Below are 19,476 nucleotides of genomic sequence, written 5' to 3'. Positions count from 1 at the left end.
GTCCTGCATTTTAGCATCAGCATCCCAGTTAATTGCGAATCTTGAGGAGCTTGCTGCAAGCAGTTTCCTGGGATACTATTGGTTTCTTAGTGATTTTATTTACAGTGCAATTCATGGCATCAACTGCTTATGCATTTCCTTTGAAGACAGAGAATAAGAAAGAGAAATGGATGAGTGGAAGTAATTTATTTTCAGATGCTGTTTAATATTCTTTGTTGCAGGCATTCATTTTAAACTAGGACTTGGTTGTATATTTGATCTTTCTCTGGCCTCTGGGAGAAGTTATTTCTCTCTGATTTATTTTTAGTGTCTTTCTGAGCATTTCACAATCTGGAGGGACAGTAAGATTTAGGTTTATATCGCTTGGCTCAAAAAGTGGAATTTGGAGCTGACTCCAAATTTGTTGCTGGATGGTCCCTGTTCCTTTATGCCCTTGACATCTTACCCTGGTGAGGTTTCTGAAAACAGACAATGGACTGTCTTTAACTTGAAATAGCTCAGGCCAGTTCAAGAGTGGTGGGTCTCAGGATTTAAAACACTGTGACAGTCAATCACTTTTTACATTTTTCCCTATTAGCGGTGCCTGTGGTGAGGTGAAGCTAGCTTTCGAGAGGAAGACATGTAAGAAAGTGGCCATAAAGATCATTAGCAAGGGGAAGTTTGCTATCGGCTCTGAGAGAGAGGCAGTAAGTACCTGTGTTGGTGGCTGCTTGGCCCCATCATAAAGAATTTACCGCTCAGAAGAACTTTGGAAAATTTTGGGTATACTGAACTAACCTAAACACAGATAATTTGTTTCCAAAAATATTTGGTTGTACATAATAATACACATAGCAGGAACTTTTTTTTTTTCCTTCCAAGTTGTTACAAGACTGTTTTTACAATAAACGAAAGGAAATTAGGGGAGAAAAAAAAAATCCCGCTGTATCCCCACTGCTGGAACCCCACAGCTGCTTTTAGTTTTCCCTTTCCTTCTGGTCTTTGTTCCTGTGAACTCATGTTTCTAGATGGCTGAGATCGTATTGTATACAGTTTTGTATTCTGCTTTTCCACATAAGCATTAATGCGTAAACTCTTCCCTACTATATCCTTTTGGATGATTGAGTCTCTGTTTCACCAGCTTTATCACACTTTATTCATCCATCTCTCTGCTTGATCATTTAGGTCATTGAGATAATTTCTAATTCTTTGTTCTTCCTGATAATGTGGCAATGAATACCTCCATGTTTATAGATTTTTAAAAGATCTTGATTAAATTATATGGTCTCTTTATATGGTAACCATTCACTTTTTACATTTCCTGTAATACATACTTACTGCATTGGTGGAGTGGCCAAATGTATTGGTTTTTCAACACATGACCCTACAAAGTAATATAAAATGTGTCCTCTAGTCACGTTTTCCTTTGTGGCCAGCTGTTTCTGGCTATTATGCTTTACATTCCTTAAAGATCGATTTTTTTTTTTTGGTCCCTAGACAATGCATTCTCACATAGCAAGAGGAATTTCCTTTCAGTGTTCACTTTGTTATAGATCTTTCCCCTGTGATTCTGGGTTTGTTTTCCATTTTGGGGGGAAGAAAATAACCTAACAGATTCTTAATGACTTGGAGCACAATTTTATGTTTTAATTTCATCTTTCAAATCCCATCATATTCTTTAGAGCTCTCTATCATCAGAGTATACCCGGCCTTGGTAATGAGTTTACTGGCTTACAGGAAGAGGCTGGCTTTTAAAATTAAACATCTGGCTTTCTTCGCTGAAGTCCATTTTACATAAATATGTAATTCTATATCCTCTTTGCTTGTAGAGGGTGTAGCCCGTGAGGTTGAGTAACTCGAGTCATTCTTCTGGAATTGTAACGGAGAGCGACTTTTCTACCCTGAAGCTTCCTCTTCCCTTTAGAGTCTCAGTAAATATCTCAGCTTGCATTTGAAATTGGAACCTGGCTCTGCTTAATTATGAGAAATGTGACTTTATGTTTTCTTTACACAGTTTAATTGAATACCTTCTCCTTTATGGTTTTTACTTGTTGTATTATATTTACAAATGTAAACAATTCCTCAGTTTGATGAGACAAGCAGAGCTTACCAGGTCAATGTAAGAACAGTGGGAACACATTTGTTTCTGGCTGCGGGAACTGCAGAAAGTGGCTTCCTTTCTCTGAGCCTTGTTCTGTCTGTCAAATGGGAATACTTTCAGAGCCCAGTTCACTTGGATTATGGGGCTTACATGAGATGACCCTTTTAGATAAAGAGCTTGGCATAGAGCCTAGTCACTTACTGAATGGCTTATTATTTACCAAGCATTTTGCAAAGTGATTTTAGGTGAGTTTTTGTGTAATTCATCCTTGATTTCTTTGTAAGAACAGTGCTGAGTTTGGAACTCAGGAAGCCTTTACTCAACTAAGTTTAACTGTAAACATTTTCTGCATATTGGCTATTATTATCATTAATAAACTAATGTTATTTTATTAAAGGATCCGGCACTTGATGTTGAAACAGAAATAGAAATTTTGAAGAAACTAAATCATGTAAGTACTACTATAAAAACATGACACATACTTAAATTCTTTTATCTCAAAAAATGGGGAGAGTGCAAAGCACTTCAGTGTAATAAAACTAGTATTAACCTGGGTTCCTTAATTGTGTGTGTATACGTGTGTGTATGCATACATGCATGGTTTTAGCTGTTACGCTGGGAAGAGCTTTACCCTAAAATTTTGAAAGGACAATACAAAAATTTTATCATTAATTATGTTATTTTTCCACTGAGTTAGTTCTGGACCAAAAGACATAGTAAATCTGCTAAATCTCTTTTGGTACATTAATTATACCTGAATTTAATACCTCTTAAGTACCTTTGGGAGGTGCTGATTTCCATTCACCTTGGTTGGAATAAATCAAATATATCCAAGAGTATACCCAATAAGTATGACAACATCTTGGGTGTTTGAATGGTGTCTCTGGCCCCACTGAGTATCAGAGGTCCTGTCTTTTTTTGTGCGATCAGGACCTTGTCTCAGTGGAAAGAGTCTAAAGATGTGAGAAGAGAAAGAAAGACGAGTGGGACGCCTCACATCTTCCTTTTTCTTCTTTCTGTGTTTCTTCATTAATTCATGGGCCCCCATGTAGTCGTGAGCTACATGAGTTAAACTTGAAATAAGACCTCCAGTCTTCCAGCTGAGAATTATCTCAGTGGTCCTCAGCCTTTTTGGCACCAGGAATTGGTTTCATGAAAGATGATTTTTCCCTGGACCCAGGGTGAGTGGAGGATTGGTTTCAGGATGATTCAAGTGCATTGCATTTATTATGTACTTTATATTTCTATTATTATTACATTGTGATATATAATGAAATCATGATACAGTTCACCATAATACAGAACCAGTGGGTGGTCATTTGATTGATGGGGAGCAGCCAAAAGTACCAGAGAAGGCAATGGCACCCCGCTCTAGTACTCTTGCCTGGAAAATCCCATGGACGGAGGAGCCTGGTGGGCTGCAGTATATGGGGTCGTGAAGAATCAGACATGACTGAGGGACTTCACTTTCACTTTTCACTTTCATGCATTGGAGAAGGAAATGGCAACCCACTCCAGTGTTCTTGCCTGGAGAATCCCAGGGACAGAGGAGCCTGGTGGGTCGCTGTCTCTGGGGTCGCACAGAGTTGGACACGACTGAAGCAATTTAGCAGCAGCCATAAGTACAAGTGAAACTGCTCCTTTGCCCACTACTCAGCTCCTGCTGTGTGGTCCCAGTTCCCATGGGTTGGGGACCCCTGGATTGTCTGATTTTGGTTCTTAACTTCTGAACTACAAAAGATTTCTTCTCCCTTCTCTGACCTGGTCAGATCCTCCTAACAACAAATAGAAACTGAGAACATCACGTGGACACAACAATTCAGTAGGTTCCTTTAGAATTTGTGGTGGTTCTGAAGACCCATGAGAATGTGAGTGGCCGAGCTTCCTGCTTGGCTTTCTTCTAATGCCTTGCAACTTCTACCTCTTCCCTGCCTTTGCCTCCTTTTTTCCATGGGATCTGGAATCTCGTTAAAGAGAGGAGCCCTCTAATTTACCAGGGTGGGGTTGCTTCAAACATCCCCCAAAGATAAACACTTAGAATCCTCAGAGAATTTTCTCTGATGTCAGAAGATCCCCAAGCATAACATTTATATAAATCCGATATCTGCTGCAGAGGAGAGGAATTTAAAACTCTAAAAAAGATCCTTGGAGATTTTTGTTGGCAATTTACAAGGGCACTTGGGAGCCCTTGGGAAGTAGAGATGGGCACATGAGCGCATTTGGATGTTTGGGGACAGTGAGTAGAGCCTAGTATAAAGTCCAGTAGACCCTGGCCTTTAGAGTCAGGCACTGATTTATCAATTGTCAAATGTTTATGGTGCCAGCCTGTTTTCTAGGCCCCAGGCAGTCAGCACAGATAGACCTGGCCATCTCTCCTCTTACATGGCTTTAGTCTAGTGGGGAGACAGACCTGAGTTCCCATCCCTTGTTCTGAGCAGGTCATTTCACTTTGCAGAGCTTCTGCTCCCTTGTCTGTTCCTGGAGACCGTAGGATACTTACCTCAAAGGTCAATGAGACTTGAATATGTGCTTCTAAAGTTTTCAGGGCTTCCCAGGTGGCTCAGTGGTAAAGAATCTGTCTGCAGTGCAGGACACACTGGAGAGAGCCAGGTTCGATCCCTGGGTCAGGAAGATCCCCTGGAGAAGGGAAATGGTAACCTACTCCAGTATTCTTGGCTGGAGAATCCCATGGACAGAGGAGTCTGGTGAGCTATAGTCCATAGAGTTTCAAAGAGTCGGACATGACTGAGTGACTGAGCACGCACACAAAGCTTTCGGCACAGGAAACACACTGGGGGCATGACAGTGATCTGCAATTCCCTACCCTTTGCCCTGTAGGACCTAAGTGGAGGGTCTGGGTTGGTGGCTCTGGTTTCTGAGACACTTCAGCTGTGACAGCTGCAGCCTGTGGCTCTAGAGCTGGTGGGGACTGGAGACAGTGCATGCTGGCTCTGGCCGCCCCCCATTCCCAGACCAAGCAGTTCCCAGTCCTTCCTCTCCTGTTCCTTTTCCATGTGTGTGTCTTTTCTTCTGCCTTTCTTTTCATTTTATTATGGACTTCCCTGGCGGTCCAGTGGTTAAGACGCTGCGCTTCCACTGCAGGGGACAAGGGTTCGATCTCTGGTCAGGGGACTAAGAGCACATGTGCCTCGCTGCCAAAAGAAAAAGATGTCACAGGTGTATATTCTAGAGTCAGATGGTGCTAAAAGGTTTATAAACAGCAGCTTTACTTCTTTACTAATCACCTTCCTGCATTTAAAATTTTTTTTATTTTATTTTATTTTCTTTTTTTTTTGAACTTTGGCCACCTCATGCGAAGTGCATTTAAAATTTTTTTCAGCTTTTTTTAAAGAAGAATTTACCTCCGTTATTTCTACGTGATTTATTAATGCATAAACCGCTGTTTCTTGGCTTATCAACAATAATAGCTTGTTGTCTTTCTGTTATAAGAGAATTTTCAGTTCAGTTCAGTTCAGTCACTCAGTTGTGTCCGACCATGAATCCCAGCATGCCGGGCCTCCCTGTGCATCACCAACTCCCGGAGTTTACCCAAACTCACGTCCATCGAGTCGGTGATGCCATCCAGCCATCTCATCCTCTGTCGTCCCCTTCTCCTCCTGTCCCCAATCCCTCCCAGCATCAGAGTCTTTTCCAATGAGTCAACGCTTCACATGAGGTGGAGTTTCAGCTTTAGCATCATTCCTTCCAAAGAACACCCAGGACTGATCTCCTTTAGAATGGACTGGTTGGATCTCCTTGCAGTCCAAGGGACTAAGAGTCTTCTCCAACACCACAGTTCAAAAGCATCCATCCTTCGGCGCTCAGCTTTCTTCACAGTCCAACTCTCACATCCACACATGACTACTGGAAAAACCATAGCCTTGACTAGACAGACCTTTGTTGGCAAAGGAATGTCTCTGCCTTTGAATATGCTATCTAGGCTGGTCATAACCTTCTTTCCAAGGAGTAAGCGTCTTTTAATTTCATGGCTGCAATCACCATCTGCAGTGATTTTGGAGCCCCCTAAAAATAAAGTCTGACACTGTTTCCACTGTTTCCCCATCTATTTCCCATGAAGTGATGGGAGGAGATGCTATGATCTTAGTTTTCTGAATGTTGAGCTTTAAGCCAACCTTTTCACTCTCCTCTTTCACCTTCATCAAGAGGCTCCTTAGTTCCTCTTCACTTTAGCTCTCATTTTTCTTTTTATTTATTTTTATTTTCGGCCATGTGGCCATGTAAGATCTTAGTTCCCCAACCAAGGATCAAACCCTCACCCCTGAAGCACGAACTTGTAACCACTGGACCTCCAGGAAAGTCCCTCAGGTCTCTTTTCTGTTCCTCTTAATGTAATACTACAGTGAATATTTGGTGTTTCCATTATCGTGACAGTAACAGGTGGTCCTGCAGAGCCAAGTATACAGTGATCACGGGTAAGGAGAGGTAGAAATGGTTTACTGTCAGCCTGACCCCATGGCTGTGGAATCCGTGACCAAAACGTGGCCAACAGGACCCACCCTCAGTGGGTGGTTGTGTCTGTTATTGATGCTGATGGTATTAAACTTGACAGCATATGAGTGTCCCCCGTGTGCCAGCTGCTCTGTTGAATGTTGGTCCTAGGAAGATAAAAATAAGACTGACTCGTTGACTTAGCCCATGCAGTACCTGGTGAAAGACTTCTGTTGGGTATCAATTTCCTTGTGGGGCCACACAGATGAGTACTACTGCAGAAAGTGTGGATCCAAACTGTGGAAGTGGGGGGACTTCCCTGGTGGTCCCATGGTTAAGAATCTGCCATCCAGAGGACACAGGTTTGATTCCTGATTGGGGAACTAAGACCCACATGCCACAGAGTGTGGTGTGCCAAAAAAAAAAAAAAAAATCCAAGGGGACTTTGAGCTAGGGCTTGATACCTGAGGCCACATGTGGCCAGAAGGCTGGATCACCAGGCTGGAGGGTAGTGTGAGCAAAGATGTGACATGGGGAGAGAGCCTGGGGTGGATGGGGAGTTCTGTGGCCTGGAGAGGAGGATATTTGGGATGGGCAGAAGGAGATGAGGCTGGGGGGTAGTGGGGGCAGGAGGAGGCTGGGTCTGGAAGGTCTTGGTAACCCCTGCTGAGAAGTTGGATTGCAGCCTCTCGGCTGCAAGGTGCTGAAGGATTTCTATTTTCTTCCTTCCTTCCCTCCTCTCACTCTTCTCCCTTTCTGCATTAAAATAATTTAAAATTATATAATATCCGACACATGTAAGTAAGTGTAAGTGGTAAAGCGAACTGGTAGGATGAACACATTTGAACTTGCTGTGAGTTTAAGAACGAAGAAACCTGATCATACTGTCGAATATACCTCATACTCAAAAAAGCGTTTTGAGATTTGCCCTTTCCACTTGGCGTTGTGTTTCCAAGATCCACCGTGCTGGGGGAGGTGGTGGGGCGTCCATTCTCCACCAACAGTTCATGGTGGGGAGGTATCACTTGGAGGATTTTAATCAGCAATGGAAGGGATGAAATGTGCTTTGCAGGAAAATCACTCTGGTGGGTGTTGCTCTTTTTAATCGAAAGTTGAAAAATCTAAAGTGAATAGATATGCCAATAAAAACCGAGATTTTGATGAGAAAATAAATACAGTCTAAAAATCTTCCCACTCTCTTCCTTTTGATTGACATAGCCAGAATCCTTTTCCCTGGTGGGAAGGAGTGTATGTCATTGATCCTTACCACTTCTTGTATCTACCCTGACCACTAGCTTTACCATCCATCCTTTGTACTAGAGAAAACAATAGGGGTGTTATATGCATTAGATGTACTGTACGGTTCTCCCTTGTTCTTTAGCAAATGCACCCAGCATTGATCAGAGGTCACAGACTGTCAGCCACGGTGTGTGTCTCTCTCTCCTCCACCGCACGTATGTGCTTTTGAGTTCTTCTGAAACTAGAATTGCCCTCTTCCTTGGAAAATGGAGGGTCTTGTCTCATGGGTTGCCCTGCGGTGCCAGTTGCCTTAGTTGAATGGCCCTGCTGTCTGGCAGCATGGCTGGGCCCCCAACCTGGGCTTCCTTTACTCGCGCTCCTTGTCAGGCTCCCTGGTTTCTTAGGTGTCCTTGAGTCCCTGTGCTCTGGGACGGAGGAGGAAGGCTGGGAAGAGATTGGCCTTCCAGCCTTGGCGCCAGCGTTAAGTGTGAAGCATGGACCGCGCCCTTGTTAGTTTGGTGGGGCAGAGAGTTTATTGTGTGTGCTCACAAAGGAGCAAGCTAGAGTTCTGTCTCCTCCCCTGCGGGCTTCCCAGGTGGTGCTAGGGGTAAAGGACCAACCTGCCAATGCAGGAGACTTTAGAGATGCAGATTCGACCCCTGGATCAGGAAGATCCCCTGGAGGAGGCCATGGCAATGAACATGAATGAAAAGAATCCCATGAACAGAGGAGCCCGGTAGGTTACAGTCCATGGGGCTGCATAGAGTCAGACTCCACTGAAGCGGCTGAGCACACACGCACGCTCCTCCCCTGCATGAACTGCAGAGAGTCCTGAGGCAAGGACCAGATGCCTGGTCTTGGCCTCCTTGACACCTTGGGTGGGTGTCCCGAGTTCTGCTCTTGTACTTCTCCTCTTGGGGAGCTTCTTAACTATTTTTTCTCTTTTCCCCCTTTTAGCCTTGTATCATCAAGATTAAAGACTTTTTTGATGCTGAAGATTATTATATTGTTTTGGAATTGTAAGTAGCAAACTTTTTTGTTTCCATTTAAATGCTTATAAACCAACCAAAGGGTCTAATGCTGGCCTGCATTTCTCATCCTGGGGACTCTCAGCGTGTGTATGTGGGGGGTGGCCCGTAAAACAAGCACATGAGGTTAGTATGAATTCTAAAAATCACTCTAGTGTTTCCAAAGGCAGGTGGATCTGAGGCCTGGGTTTGAAGCCCACTTTGCTGGTGACTAGCTGTCTCCCCTGGAGAAGGCAGTGGCAACCCACTCCAGTACTCTTGCCCAGAAAATCCCATGGATGGAGGAGCCTGGTGGGCTGCAGTCCATGGGGTCGAGAAGAGTCGGACATGACTGAGCGACTTCACTTTCACTTTTCACTTTCATGCATTGGAGAAGGAAATGGCAACCCACTCCAGTGTTCTTGCCTGGAGAATCCCAGGGACAGAGGAGCCTGTTGGGCTGCCGTCTATGGGGTTGCACAGAATCGGACACGACTGATGTGACTTAGCAGCAGCAGCAGCAGCAGCAGCTGTCTACCCATGGGTTAGTTGATTTCACCTGAGTTTCACATTCCTAGTGTTAAGTAATAACGATAGCTCCCTGTGCAGTCATAAGGATCAAATGCTCTGAGGTCTGGAAGGCCTCCAGCGGAGCATGTGGCACGCATGGTGCTCAAACACAGGTGCGTGTTATACTCTGAAAGAACCTGGGTGGCCCTCGTTGCTCAGGATCACTGCACCAGGGTGACACCTGAATATCTTTCAGGCGCTGGTGTACTTGCAGCTGTACTTGGTGTGATTAAAATCATTTACCGTCTCATTCCTGAAAGAGGCCTGCCTTGGTGTCCATTCTGCCTAAGTGCGCAGTGTTTCTGGGACTGGCCGTCATGGCAGACAGGCTGGGCCTTACTCCTGAGTGGCCAACAGTGGCCGTGCTGGCTGATCATAAAGATTATAGAGTAAACAGCAGGCCAGTCATTGCGCTAGGAGAGACTGGACGGCCCTTGAAGTGCTTAAGGGAATATCTGTTGCTATGAAATAGGAGATTTATTATTTGACTGGATCTCATTAAAACAGTTCGGGACTTCCCCAGTAGCCCAGTGGCTAAGATTCCGTGCTCCCAAGGCAGGGTGCCTGGGTTCAATTCCTGGTCAGGGAACTAGATTCCACATGTTGCAATGAAGATTGAAGATCCCGTGTGCTGCAATTAGGACCTGGCTCAGTCAGATAAATTTAAAGAAATAGTTTAATAATAGTAGTAATAATACAATGGCAGTAACTGATACTAATGAAACACTTAATATGAGCCAAAACCTGCTGTAAGCATTTCACTGGGATTGACTCATGTAACCTGCATAACTGTCATCCAGGTTATGTACAAGTTAGTGGTGAGTTGTAGTAGTGAAGTTGCTCAGTCATGTCCGACTCTTTGTGACTCCATGAACTAGGGCCTATCAGGCTCCTCCGTCCCTGAGTTTTTCCAGGCAAGAACACTGGAGTGGGTTGCCATTTCCTTCTCCAGGGGATCTTCCCAACCCAGGGACCGAACCTGAGTCTCCCGCGTTGTAGGCAGACGCTTTTACTATCTGAGACACCAGGGAAGTCACATAAGTGAAGTGGTAAGTTAGTTATTGTCTTTAGCTCCACTTGGCAGAAATGGGAACTGGATTGCAGAGGGATGAATAATCTGGCCAAGCATCTCCACTGTGCCGGGTGCTTTACCCACAGCAGTTAATCTCTTAATTTTTACAGCAGCCATCAAGGTAGGTGGGGTTTTATCCCCATTTGTTGAAGGGGTTTAGAAACAAGCTCAGAGAGGTTGCATAAGTCACCCCAAGTCCCTCAGCTGGGACGTGGTGGAGCTGAAATTCAGACCCAGTTGTCAGGTCATAGGCTCCTGCTTTCTCCCCTACACCAGTCTCAGAACCGCCTGGGTGCACAGTAAAAATGCAGACCCCTGGAGTCTGCTTCCGATCTACTGCATCAGGTTTTCTGAAAGCTCCCCAAGCATGTCCAATGCCCGCCACTCTCTTCCTCTATCTTTCCTTGCTCCTCAGTTTCCGACGGACGCGTGTTTATTGTGGATGTGGCTAATTACCTCATTGCCTTGACACATGGGAGCCGAGAGTGCATAAACCACTTTACTTGTCTTGATGAGTTTGTTCTGTTTGTGTTGTTATCTTCCCTCCAAGTGAGTTTCCCTCTAGGAATGAACCCCCTGCTTTGCCTGTGTGTTTCAGAATGGAAGGAGGAGAGCTGTTCGACAGGGTGGTGGGGCATAAGCGCCTGAAAGAAGCCACATGCAAGCTCTATTTTTACCAGATGCTCCTGGCCGTGCAGGTAAGAGAAGCCCTCGGTGCTTTTGACAGCTTTCTTTTAGGTGAGTTACTCTCCAAGTTGGCAGAAAATGAGGCACCAGGGATAAAAACCCAGAGAGCAGAGTCTGTGTGTGGGTTGTTCTGTTCTTGGCGAAAACACCCCACCCCTTTGACTCAGATGAGAAAGTTCTTGCTGTGAAGTTTAAGAGAAAAAAAAAAGAAATAAGGAAGTTAAAGAAATAAACACACGGTCCCACATGGCTTCTCTTTAGCTAGGAGGTTTTAATGGGGGGCAGGGATCTCTGTTGTGCCTGATCCTTGCAGAAATCCCCCTTACCTCTGGGGCAGGGGTGAGGAGGCAACTGGGCAGGTGTGAGGATAAATCACTCCCCCGTGGCACAGTGCTAGGGGTTTCCTTCATCTGTAGCATCCTGTTTTTTTTTTTTTCTTCTCCCATTTATTTATTTTTAATGGGGGGATAATTGCTTTACAATGTTGTGTTGGTTTATCATACATCAACATGAATCAGCCATAGGTATACACACGTCCCCTCCCTCTTGAATCTCCCTCCCTCCCCCTGTAGGTTGTCCCAGAGCACCAGGCTGACCCCCCTGTGCTATACAGCAACTTTCCATTAGCTATCTGTATCCAACCAGTCCATCCTAAAGGAAAGCAGTCCTGAATATTCATTGAAAGGACTGATGCTGAAGCTGAAACTCCAATACTTTGGCCACCTGATGCAAAGAACTGACTCATTGGAGAAGACCCTGATGCTGGGAAAGATTGAAGGCGGGAGGGGAAGGGGACAAAAGAGGATGAGATGGTTGGATCCATCACCGACTCAAAGGACTTGAGTTTGACTAATCTCCAGGAATTGGTGATGGGCAGGGAGGCCTGGTGTGCTTCAGTCCATGGGGTCACACAGAGTCGGACATGACTGAGCGACTGAACTGAGCTGAGCTTACACATGATAATGTGTATATTTCAGTGCTGCAGCAGGCACACGAGTGTTTTGGAGGTATTTTGCTGTAGGCCAGAGGGATATCCAGAGAAACCTAAAGCCCACAAACACCTAACCAGTGATTTTTATGTTTTTAATTTTTTAAAATTTAGTTTTTAATTGAAGGATAATTGCTTTATAGAATTGTGCTGGTTTCTGCCAAACATCACTTCTCGGCCTTTTGGTTAAGATCACGTGTAACGTGTAGTATCTGCTCTTATCAATCTAACCAGTGTTTTACTCTCTTCATGGTTTGTGGTGGTGCTTTAGTTGCTAAGTTGTGTCCAACTTCTGTGGCCCTGTGGACTGTAGCCCATCAGGGTCCTCTGACCATGGAATTTCCCAGGCAAGAATACTGAAGTGCAGTGCCATTTCCTTCTCCAGGGGATCTTCTTGACCCAGGGATTGAACCCGGGTCTCCTGCATTGCAGGCAGGTTCTTTATCAACTGAATCACCAGGGAAGGCCCTTAATGGTTTGCTCCCAACTTTATACCAAGAATATTAACGTGAATTGAGTTCAGATCAGTGGACGTGGGAAATTCTTTTTTTCCTAAAGAAATATGACTTGGTATATAAAAATGAGTACACAGAGAAACATCCTTCTATTTATGATGTTTAGAAACCATTCTATTTCAGTCATCAAGTTTTCAAAGACTGATCTTGCATCAAGGAATATGTTAACTCTAGGTGTTCAGATAATTTACATATGTGTACTTTGTAGAGTCCCTTTAAAAATATTCTCAGAAGTGGAATCAACAAATACACTATTTTGGTAGAATTTTTATAGATTAAATAGTCCCCAAATGTTTCATGTCACCTGTTGCATTTTTATTATTGAAGCTGACACCTTCTGTTTCTGCTAACATGAAGGAATAGTTATTGTCTTGAAGAGCGAAATAAAAGGTCTGCTGTCATAAGTTGCCTTTTTCATTTTTCTACTTTTTAAAGATTTTCTTGCAAGCAAATTTGTAAATAGTAGTCCACTTATCCAGTGGTTTTCTGATTTGGGAGAGAATATGGTCGTAACATGAGTTATAATTTCATCCAGCTATAAGATGTGTGTGTGTCTGTCTCACGCGCCTGCTCCATGAATCTAAAGGTCACTCCTCTCTGTAGTACCTTCATGAAAATGGCATTATACATCGGGATTTAAAGCCAGAGAATGTTCTCCTGTCATCTCCAAAGGAGGACTGCCTTATAAAGGTAAGAAATTTATGCTCTGTATGTGGCCACTCCAGTAGATTGCTGTTCAGAAACTGTTTTCGAATTCATCAAGTAAAAAGTGGGAGCATAAAAAGGGAGGGAATTTGACCTTTCCATTCTTAGCTGTTCTTTTAGCAACCAGGTGGTATTGCTCCAGTGAAGATGCGAATGAGCACTTATTCAGCTCCATGTGTACAAGCCACTTTCATCTTCAGAGAGAGGAAGGAAGAGTCTAGATGGGAGAAACACATCCCCTGTCTTCCTCTGTCTAAGATAGTACTTCCCAAGCCTGGCTTCATTTGAGAATCCTCTGTTGATTTAGAGAAAAAAAAAAAACGAGAGCAAGCCTGCACCTTAGAATTGCTGAAGGTGGCACCTAGGTGAAGTATTTTTCCCCAGCTCCTCAGCCAACATTGAAAAACTGGGGTCTATGAAGAATCAGGAATTATTAGACTTCTAGAGTGTCAGTTAAGGGTTATAAGCCTTTTGTAAGGTTACAGAGAATACAGATCTAAGTTGGGAGAAAACCTGAGACTTAAAGTTCCTTGGCTCAGGAATTTTTAAGCAAAATTTAATAACTTTCAGGATTTAAAATTACCTTACAGGGCTTTCCTGGGGGTCCAGTGGCTAAGGCTCTGTTCTCCCAACGCAGGGGGCCTGGGGTTTGATCCCTGGTTGGGGAACTAGATGCTACAACTAAAACTCAGAAGAGCCAAATAAATAAAAATATTTTTTTAAAATTACCTTACGAAGAAAAGAATGTGTAGAGTCCAGATTAACAGTGGCATGAATCATAGGCTAGGAACTACTGTAACCTTCATGTCTTTTTTGAATTGGCAGACTATGTTACTTTTTATTTCATGACATTAAAAGAGATGCCCTTTTGTCCTTACTTTAGATTACTGATTTTGGGCAGTCCAAGATTTTGGGGGAGACCTCTCTGATGAGAACCTTATGTGGTACCCCCACCTACCTGGCTCCGGAGGTTCTCAATTCCTTTGGAACCGCTGGGTATAACCGGGCTGTGGACTGCTGGAGTTTAGGAGTTATTCTTTTCATTTGGTAAGAAAAAGTTTTTATCGCTTCAGACTGTGGTTGGTGGTATTAAGGTGAAATAAAAAATGTGTCCAGTTAGAGAGTTTGTGTTTAATTGAGGTCACTTTTTTTTTTTTGACCATTGATTTAAAACAATACCTGATTTTTCATTATGCTGAAAAAAAATCGATATATCTGAATGCCACTGAGAATGCCACTTGATTTCTTTTCCTTTCTCTCTCTACCAATATGAAGCCTTAGTGGGTATCCACCTTTCTCTGAGCATAAGACTCAAGTGTCATTGAAGGATCAGATCACCAGTGGAAAATACAACTTCATTCCCGAAGTCTGGGCAGAGGTCTCAGAGAAGGGTATGGATACGAAAGAGTTCAGAATTTGTGGTTTGCTAAAATGTGTGTGTGCTGCGATGGGAGTTTATTTTCAAATTCTGTGATGTTTTCTCCTGTCAATCCTGTTCTTATTTTCTGTTAGTTTTTGCACCATTTTAGAGGCAAAGGAAGTTACTGGGAACTTGGGCTCCAGAGTCAGGCTGATGTAGGCTTGTGTCCTGGGGCTGCTACTTCTTAGCTTTGTGACCTTAGGCAAGTTACTTAACCTCTCTGGGTCTCCTTTTTGTTTATTTGTAAAAGAGGGCACTGCTACTGCTGCTAAGTCGCTTCAGTCGTGTCCGACTCTGTAACCCCATAGACGGCAGCCCACCAGGCTCCCCCGTCCCTGGGATTCTCCAGGCAAGAGTACTGGAGTGGGGTGCTATTGCCTTCTCCAAAAGAGGCCACAATAAACCTCTATTTTAAGGAGGTTTTGTGAGGGTTAAATGTAATATACTCACTGTGCCTGGTATCTATTTAAGTGTGCAAAATAATGGGTAACTTTTTAGTTACAAGGTCTCCTTTGAAGTAGTAAGCACAGCAAAAGCTAAATGTAACTTGTTATTCTGTGTTTTAGAATTTAAAAGGGTAACTTTGTAATTCTCAAAAGGAAAAGTAAAAACTAAAACTAAATGTCAAACAACGTAACACAGATGATTGTGCTAAGTGTCAGAACATCTGATAAATAATACTGTTGCAATATACAGTCAGCCTCCACTTGTTGCTGGCCAGTCCAGCTTTGTTTCTGCCAAGCCTGCGATTCCTAGGAGAGAGCTCTCCCTGGCTGAGGAACTCTCTCCATCACTCCGTGGGTCTCAGAGAGAGTTGGCTGAACATCCTGAGTGTTTTAGAACTGGGGGAAGTTCAGCTTTAATTAGTTTGAACTTGAGTCCAATAAGGGGAGCAGGAACAGAGAGTCAAGTTGTGATATCTGAGCAGGGAGCCATGGGGACCATCATGGCATTCCTGGTGTTCTAAAGTCTTTGGACAAATACTGAGAGTGGGGAGGCCTAGGGGGCCCTGCCTGCTCTGTCTGCTGACTCACTGTGACCTCAGCCCCTCTCTCTTCTTTCTGGATGTTGGCCTGTGATTCTGGCACACTCTCATTTTGTTGATTTAATGTTTTTATCCTTCTCACTGTGATTTGCCAAATTATCTTACTGCTTTAGCTCTGGATCTCGTCAAGAAGTTGTTGATAGTGGATCCAAAGGCGCGTTTTACGACAGAAGAGGCTTTAAGACACCCGTGGCTTCAGGTGTGTATGGGGTGGTGGCTGCCCGCCTGAAATACCCAGGCAGCCCTGAACTGTGTCCCCGAGATGGGGAAGAGGATGAAAACATACGTTTGCTTGGTTGGGTCTAATGCCATTTTTCAAGACTGAGCTTTAGGTGGGTGGAGGTGCATGTTTATGTCTGTGGGTGTGAGTGTGGTGTCTTGCACTTGTGTGCAGCCTTTACAGCTTGACCTCGATGAACAAGCTCTCCTTATGGCCTGTCCTGGTTCCTCTTGGCTTCTCCAAGTCTGCAGTTCAGTTGTGTTCCTTTGAGAGGTGGTTGTAGCTCCAATCCCTCCATTCCTTCTCTTCTCTCAAACCCCTTACCTCAGACAGATGGGATGAGCTGCGTTCTCGCCATCTTCAACCTTAGATCAGGGAAACGCGGGTGGGAGGAGGGGAGCAGCCTCCCGCTGGGAGAACCTGGCTATTTCTTAAGCTCAAGTGATCGGGTATGAGGGGGTCCTACTTCCTGTTCATGGTGAGCAAGCATGCTTTTAGCAGATTGTCACCTGCGCCTTTCAAGTCTGCATTACCTCTGTGTCCCTGCTAGGGGTTGTGGCTCCCATTAGATTATGTGTTGACTTCATTCAAGATACTCGAGTTGGAAATCCTTTGTGCCTCTGCTGGGCTAGTCTTTGGTTTTAGAATTCACTGCAGCCTTGGGCAGGCTCTCTGATGGATGCCAGGTCTGTGAAGTGGAGTTCCTTTCAGCACAGCCAGCCATACCCCTTTCTGTTAACTTGCAGTTGGTCTCTGTTACTTGTGGGGTTGGATGGGGGACTTAACCAGGTTGCTTGAGCTGGAGGCTCAGATACTCTGGAAATTTCTAGTCCAGGAACTCCTGGGGCCATCCAGTCTCAGCACTGTGCTTTTGGGGCTCTGGGAAGACTGTCCTTATTCTTTCTGTCATCCAACCCTCAGCTCAGGCCAGCTCAGGTTGAGAACAAGAAATCCCTACAATAAAAAAAAAAAAAAGTAGATGTATATGTTTGGGATGTTGCCCTGGAAACAGCAGTCCCCCTGACCCCCCACCCCACCTCCCCCCCACAAAAAAAAAAAAAAAAAACTGTCAGATGATTTAGCACTTAATAGACCACACAGATTTGAAACTGCAGGACCCTGGAGAAAAGGAATTTGGAAACAAAGGGTGCCTTTGCATGTGGGGACTTAATTTTGATGAAAAAGAAAAACATTCCTCTTGGCTCTTTTCATATGCCTTAATAGGGAAACTCCTGGGGGCCAGATATGGAGGTGGAGGAGCTGTTAGTCTTGAAAAAAACTGAGCTTGCCAGTTAGGCCTGGGAACAGGATTTACATCCACTCGAAATGTACAAACAAGTGTAGCCCATTTTTCTTTCACTTTTTGTCTCAAAAGAAAATTGTTGTTAACAGCCAAGGAAAAGGTGAAGTTCAGCCCTGCCACAGGGGTCTCACTTGAATACTCTTTTGTCCATGTTTTATTTTTCCAGCAAAAGTTGGAGTGAACATTCAATGATGACAAGGATGCCGACTGCTCACATAAATCACCTGTTAGTGACAGTTTAGGTTTTATTTTGGGAAATTCAACATTTTTGAAGAAACTAAATGGTTTTGTGGATCTGGCACTGGACTATTTGTCCAAAGAATATGAATCTTGTCATTCTTTCTTGTCATTAACAGTGTCCAGTTTAGGGATGCATGTAACTTTTTGAATTGTATGTGTGTGCACAGTCACTCCATTGTGTCGGACTGTTTGTGGCCCCATGGACTACAGCCTGCCAGACTCCTCTGTCCATGGAATTTCCCAGGCAAGAATACTGGAGCCGGTTGCGATTTCCTATTCCAAGGAAACTTCCGGACCCAGGGATCGAACCCAAGTCTCTTACGTCTCCCACACTGGCAGGCGGATTCTTGCATTGTGCAGATATATGCCCAGGAGTGGGAATGCTGGAGCATATAGCAACTATTTTTTAGTTTTCTGAGGAACCTGCATACTATTTTCCATAGTGGCTGCTCCAGTTTATATTCCCGCCAACAATGTGGGAGGGTTCCCTTTTCTGCACACCCTCTCCAGCATTTATTATTTATAGACTTTTTAATGATGGCCATTCTAACCTGTGAGGTGGTACTGCATTGTAGTTTTGATTTGCATTTCTCTAATAATTAGCCATATGGAGCATCTTTTGATGTGCCGGTTGGCCATCTGTATGTCTTCTTTGGAGAAAATATCTATTTATGTGTTTTGCTCATTTTTTGACTGAGTTTTTGTTGTTGTTGTTGTTGAGTTGTATGAGCTGTTCGTATGTTTTGGAAATTAAGCCCTTGTCGCATCATTTGCAAATATTTTCTCCCAATTCATAGGTTGTCCTTCAGTTCTGTTCATGGTTTCCTTTGATGTACGGAAGCTTGTAAGTTTGATAAGGTCACATTCATTTATTTTTGCTTTAATTTCTATTGCTTTGGAAGACTGATCTAAGGAAACATCAGTACGATTTATGTCAGAGAATGTTTTGCCTCTGTTCTCCTCTAGGAGTTGTATGGTGTCATGTCTTATATTTAAGCTAAGAACCTCATTTTAACTTAATTATCTGTGCAAAGGCCCTGTCTCCAAGTAGTCACAATACTGGGGGTTGGGCTTCAATATGTAAGTGGGGAAAGGGGGAGGGGATACAATTCAGCCATAACAGTCACAATTCAGTTGCCATAATGACGAACGAATAACATTTTCAGCATTGAGCCCCTCTGATACAGAGGCCCCTGTGCTTACTATGGTGCCTGGCACCCAAGGGTCCTCGTAACTGTTCACTGGGTGGAAGAGGGAGGTGGGTGAGGTGGGTGAGTTGGGTGGGCAGGAAGGCACAGAGGGCATGCCTGGTGGAGGCGAGCAGGTGTAGGAGGAAATAAGGGCTGGACCTTTGAGGGTGGCCTTGCCTGAGAAGTGAGATCCTAGAGGAGAGTGTGGATGAACTTGGTGCTTGGACAATGGGGAGGTACACTGAGTAGCTCAATAAACAGAGTGATAGAAGCAGGTGATTCTAGCCGCTAAATGTAGAGGATGAGATGGTTGGATGGCATCACCGACTCAATGGACATGAGTTTGAGTGAACTCCAGGAGTTGGTGATGGACAGGGAGGCCTGGCCTGCTGCAGTCCGTGGGGTCGCAAAAGTTGGACACGACTGAGCAACTGAACTGAACTGACATGTAGAACAGGTAAACTGACCGTTGTGCACTAAGTTTTCTGCAGTCGAATTGCTGAATGTTGAAGGCCTTCCCTCCTTGGTTCTTCATCGCCCCCATCCCCCATGGTGCACTGTGTATGCCAATACACAGTGGGAGGAGTGGGGGTGGGCTGGGATGGGAAGGTACACGGGGATTTGGAAACGAGCTGCTCTGGGACTCTATTCTAAACGTGCTACTTGCAATGGCTGAGCTCAGCTTTCGGCTAGCCCCAAAGTCCACATTCCTAATCATGTGGCATCTTACCTTTCTGAAGGGGGAA

At 44.2% G+C, this 19,476-nt stretch overlaps 1 protein-coding gene across 4 annotated transcripts in view; it reads left to right on the top strand.

Moving 5' to 3' along the window:
- Positions 1-19,476, top strand: part of CHEK2 (checkpoint kinase 2) — a 38,516-nt gene that overhangs the window by 14,231 nt on the left and 4,809 nt on the right. For 3 of the 4 annotated variants that reach the window (XM_015475552.3, XM_059876005.1, NM_001034531.1), the window contains 8 exon segments: positions 578-686; positions 2,478-2,531; positions 8,726-8,787; positions 11,016-11,115; positions 13,211-13,297; positions 14,196-14,359; positions 14,588-14,703; positions 15,891-15,976. In XM_015475552.3, the coding sequence (XP_015331038.2) occupies positions 578-686; positions 2,478-2,531; positions 8,726-8,787; positions 11,016-11,115; positions 13,211-13,297; positions 14,196-14,359; positions 14,588-14,703; positions 15,891-15,976 (778 nt within the window). 4 annotated transcript variants of the gene reach the window in all.

The sequence above is a fragment of the Bos taurus genome, chromosome 17 (genome assembly GCF_002263795.3).
Source record: "Bos taurus isolate L1 Dominette 01449 registration number 42190680 breed Hereford chromosome 17, ARS-UCD2.0, whole genome shotgun sequence".
In the NCBI taxonomy this organism is placed as follows: Eukaryota; Metazoa; Chordata; class Mammalia; order Artiodactyla; family Bovidae; genus Bos; species Bos taurus.
Note: the sequence above shows the minus strand (reverse complement) of the source record. Positions and strands in the feature narration are given on the sequence as shown.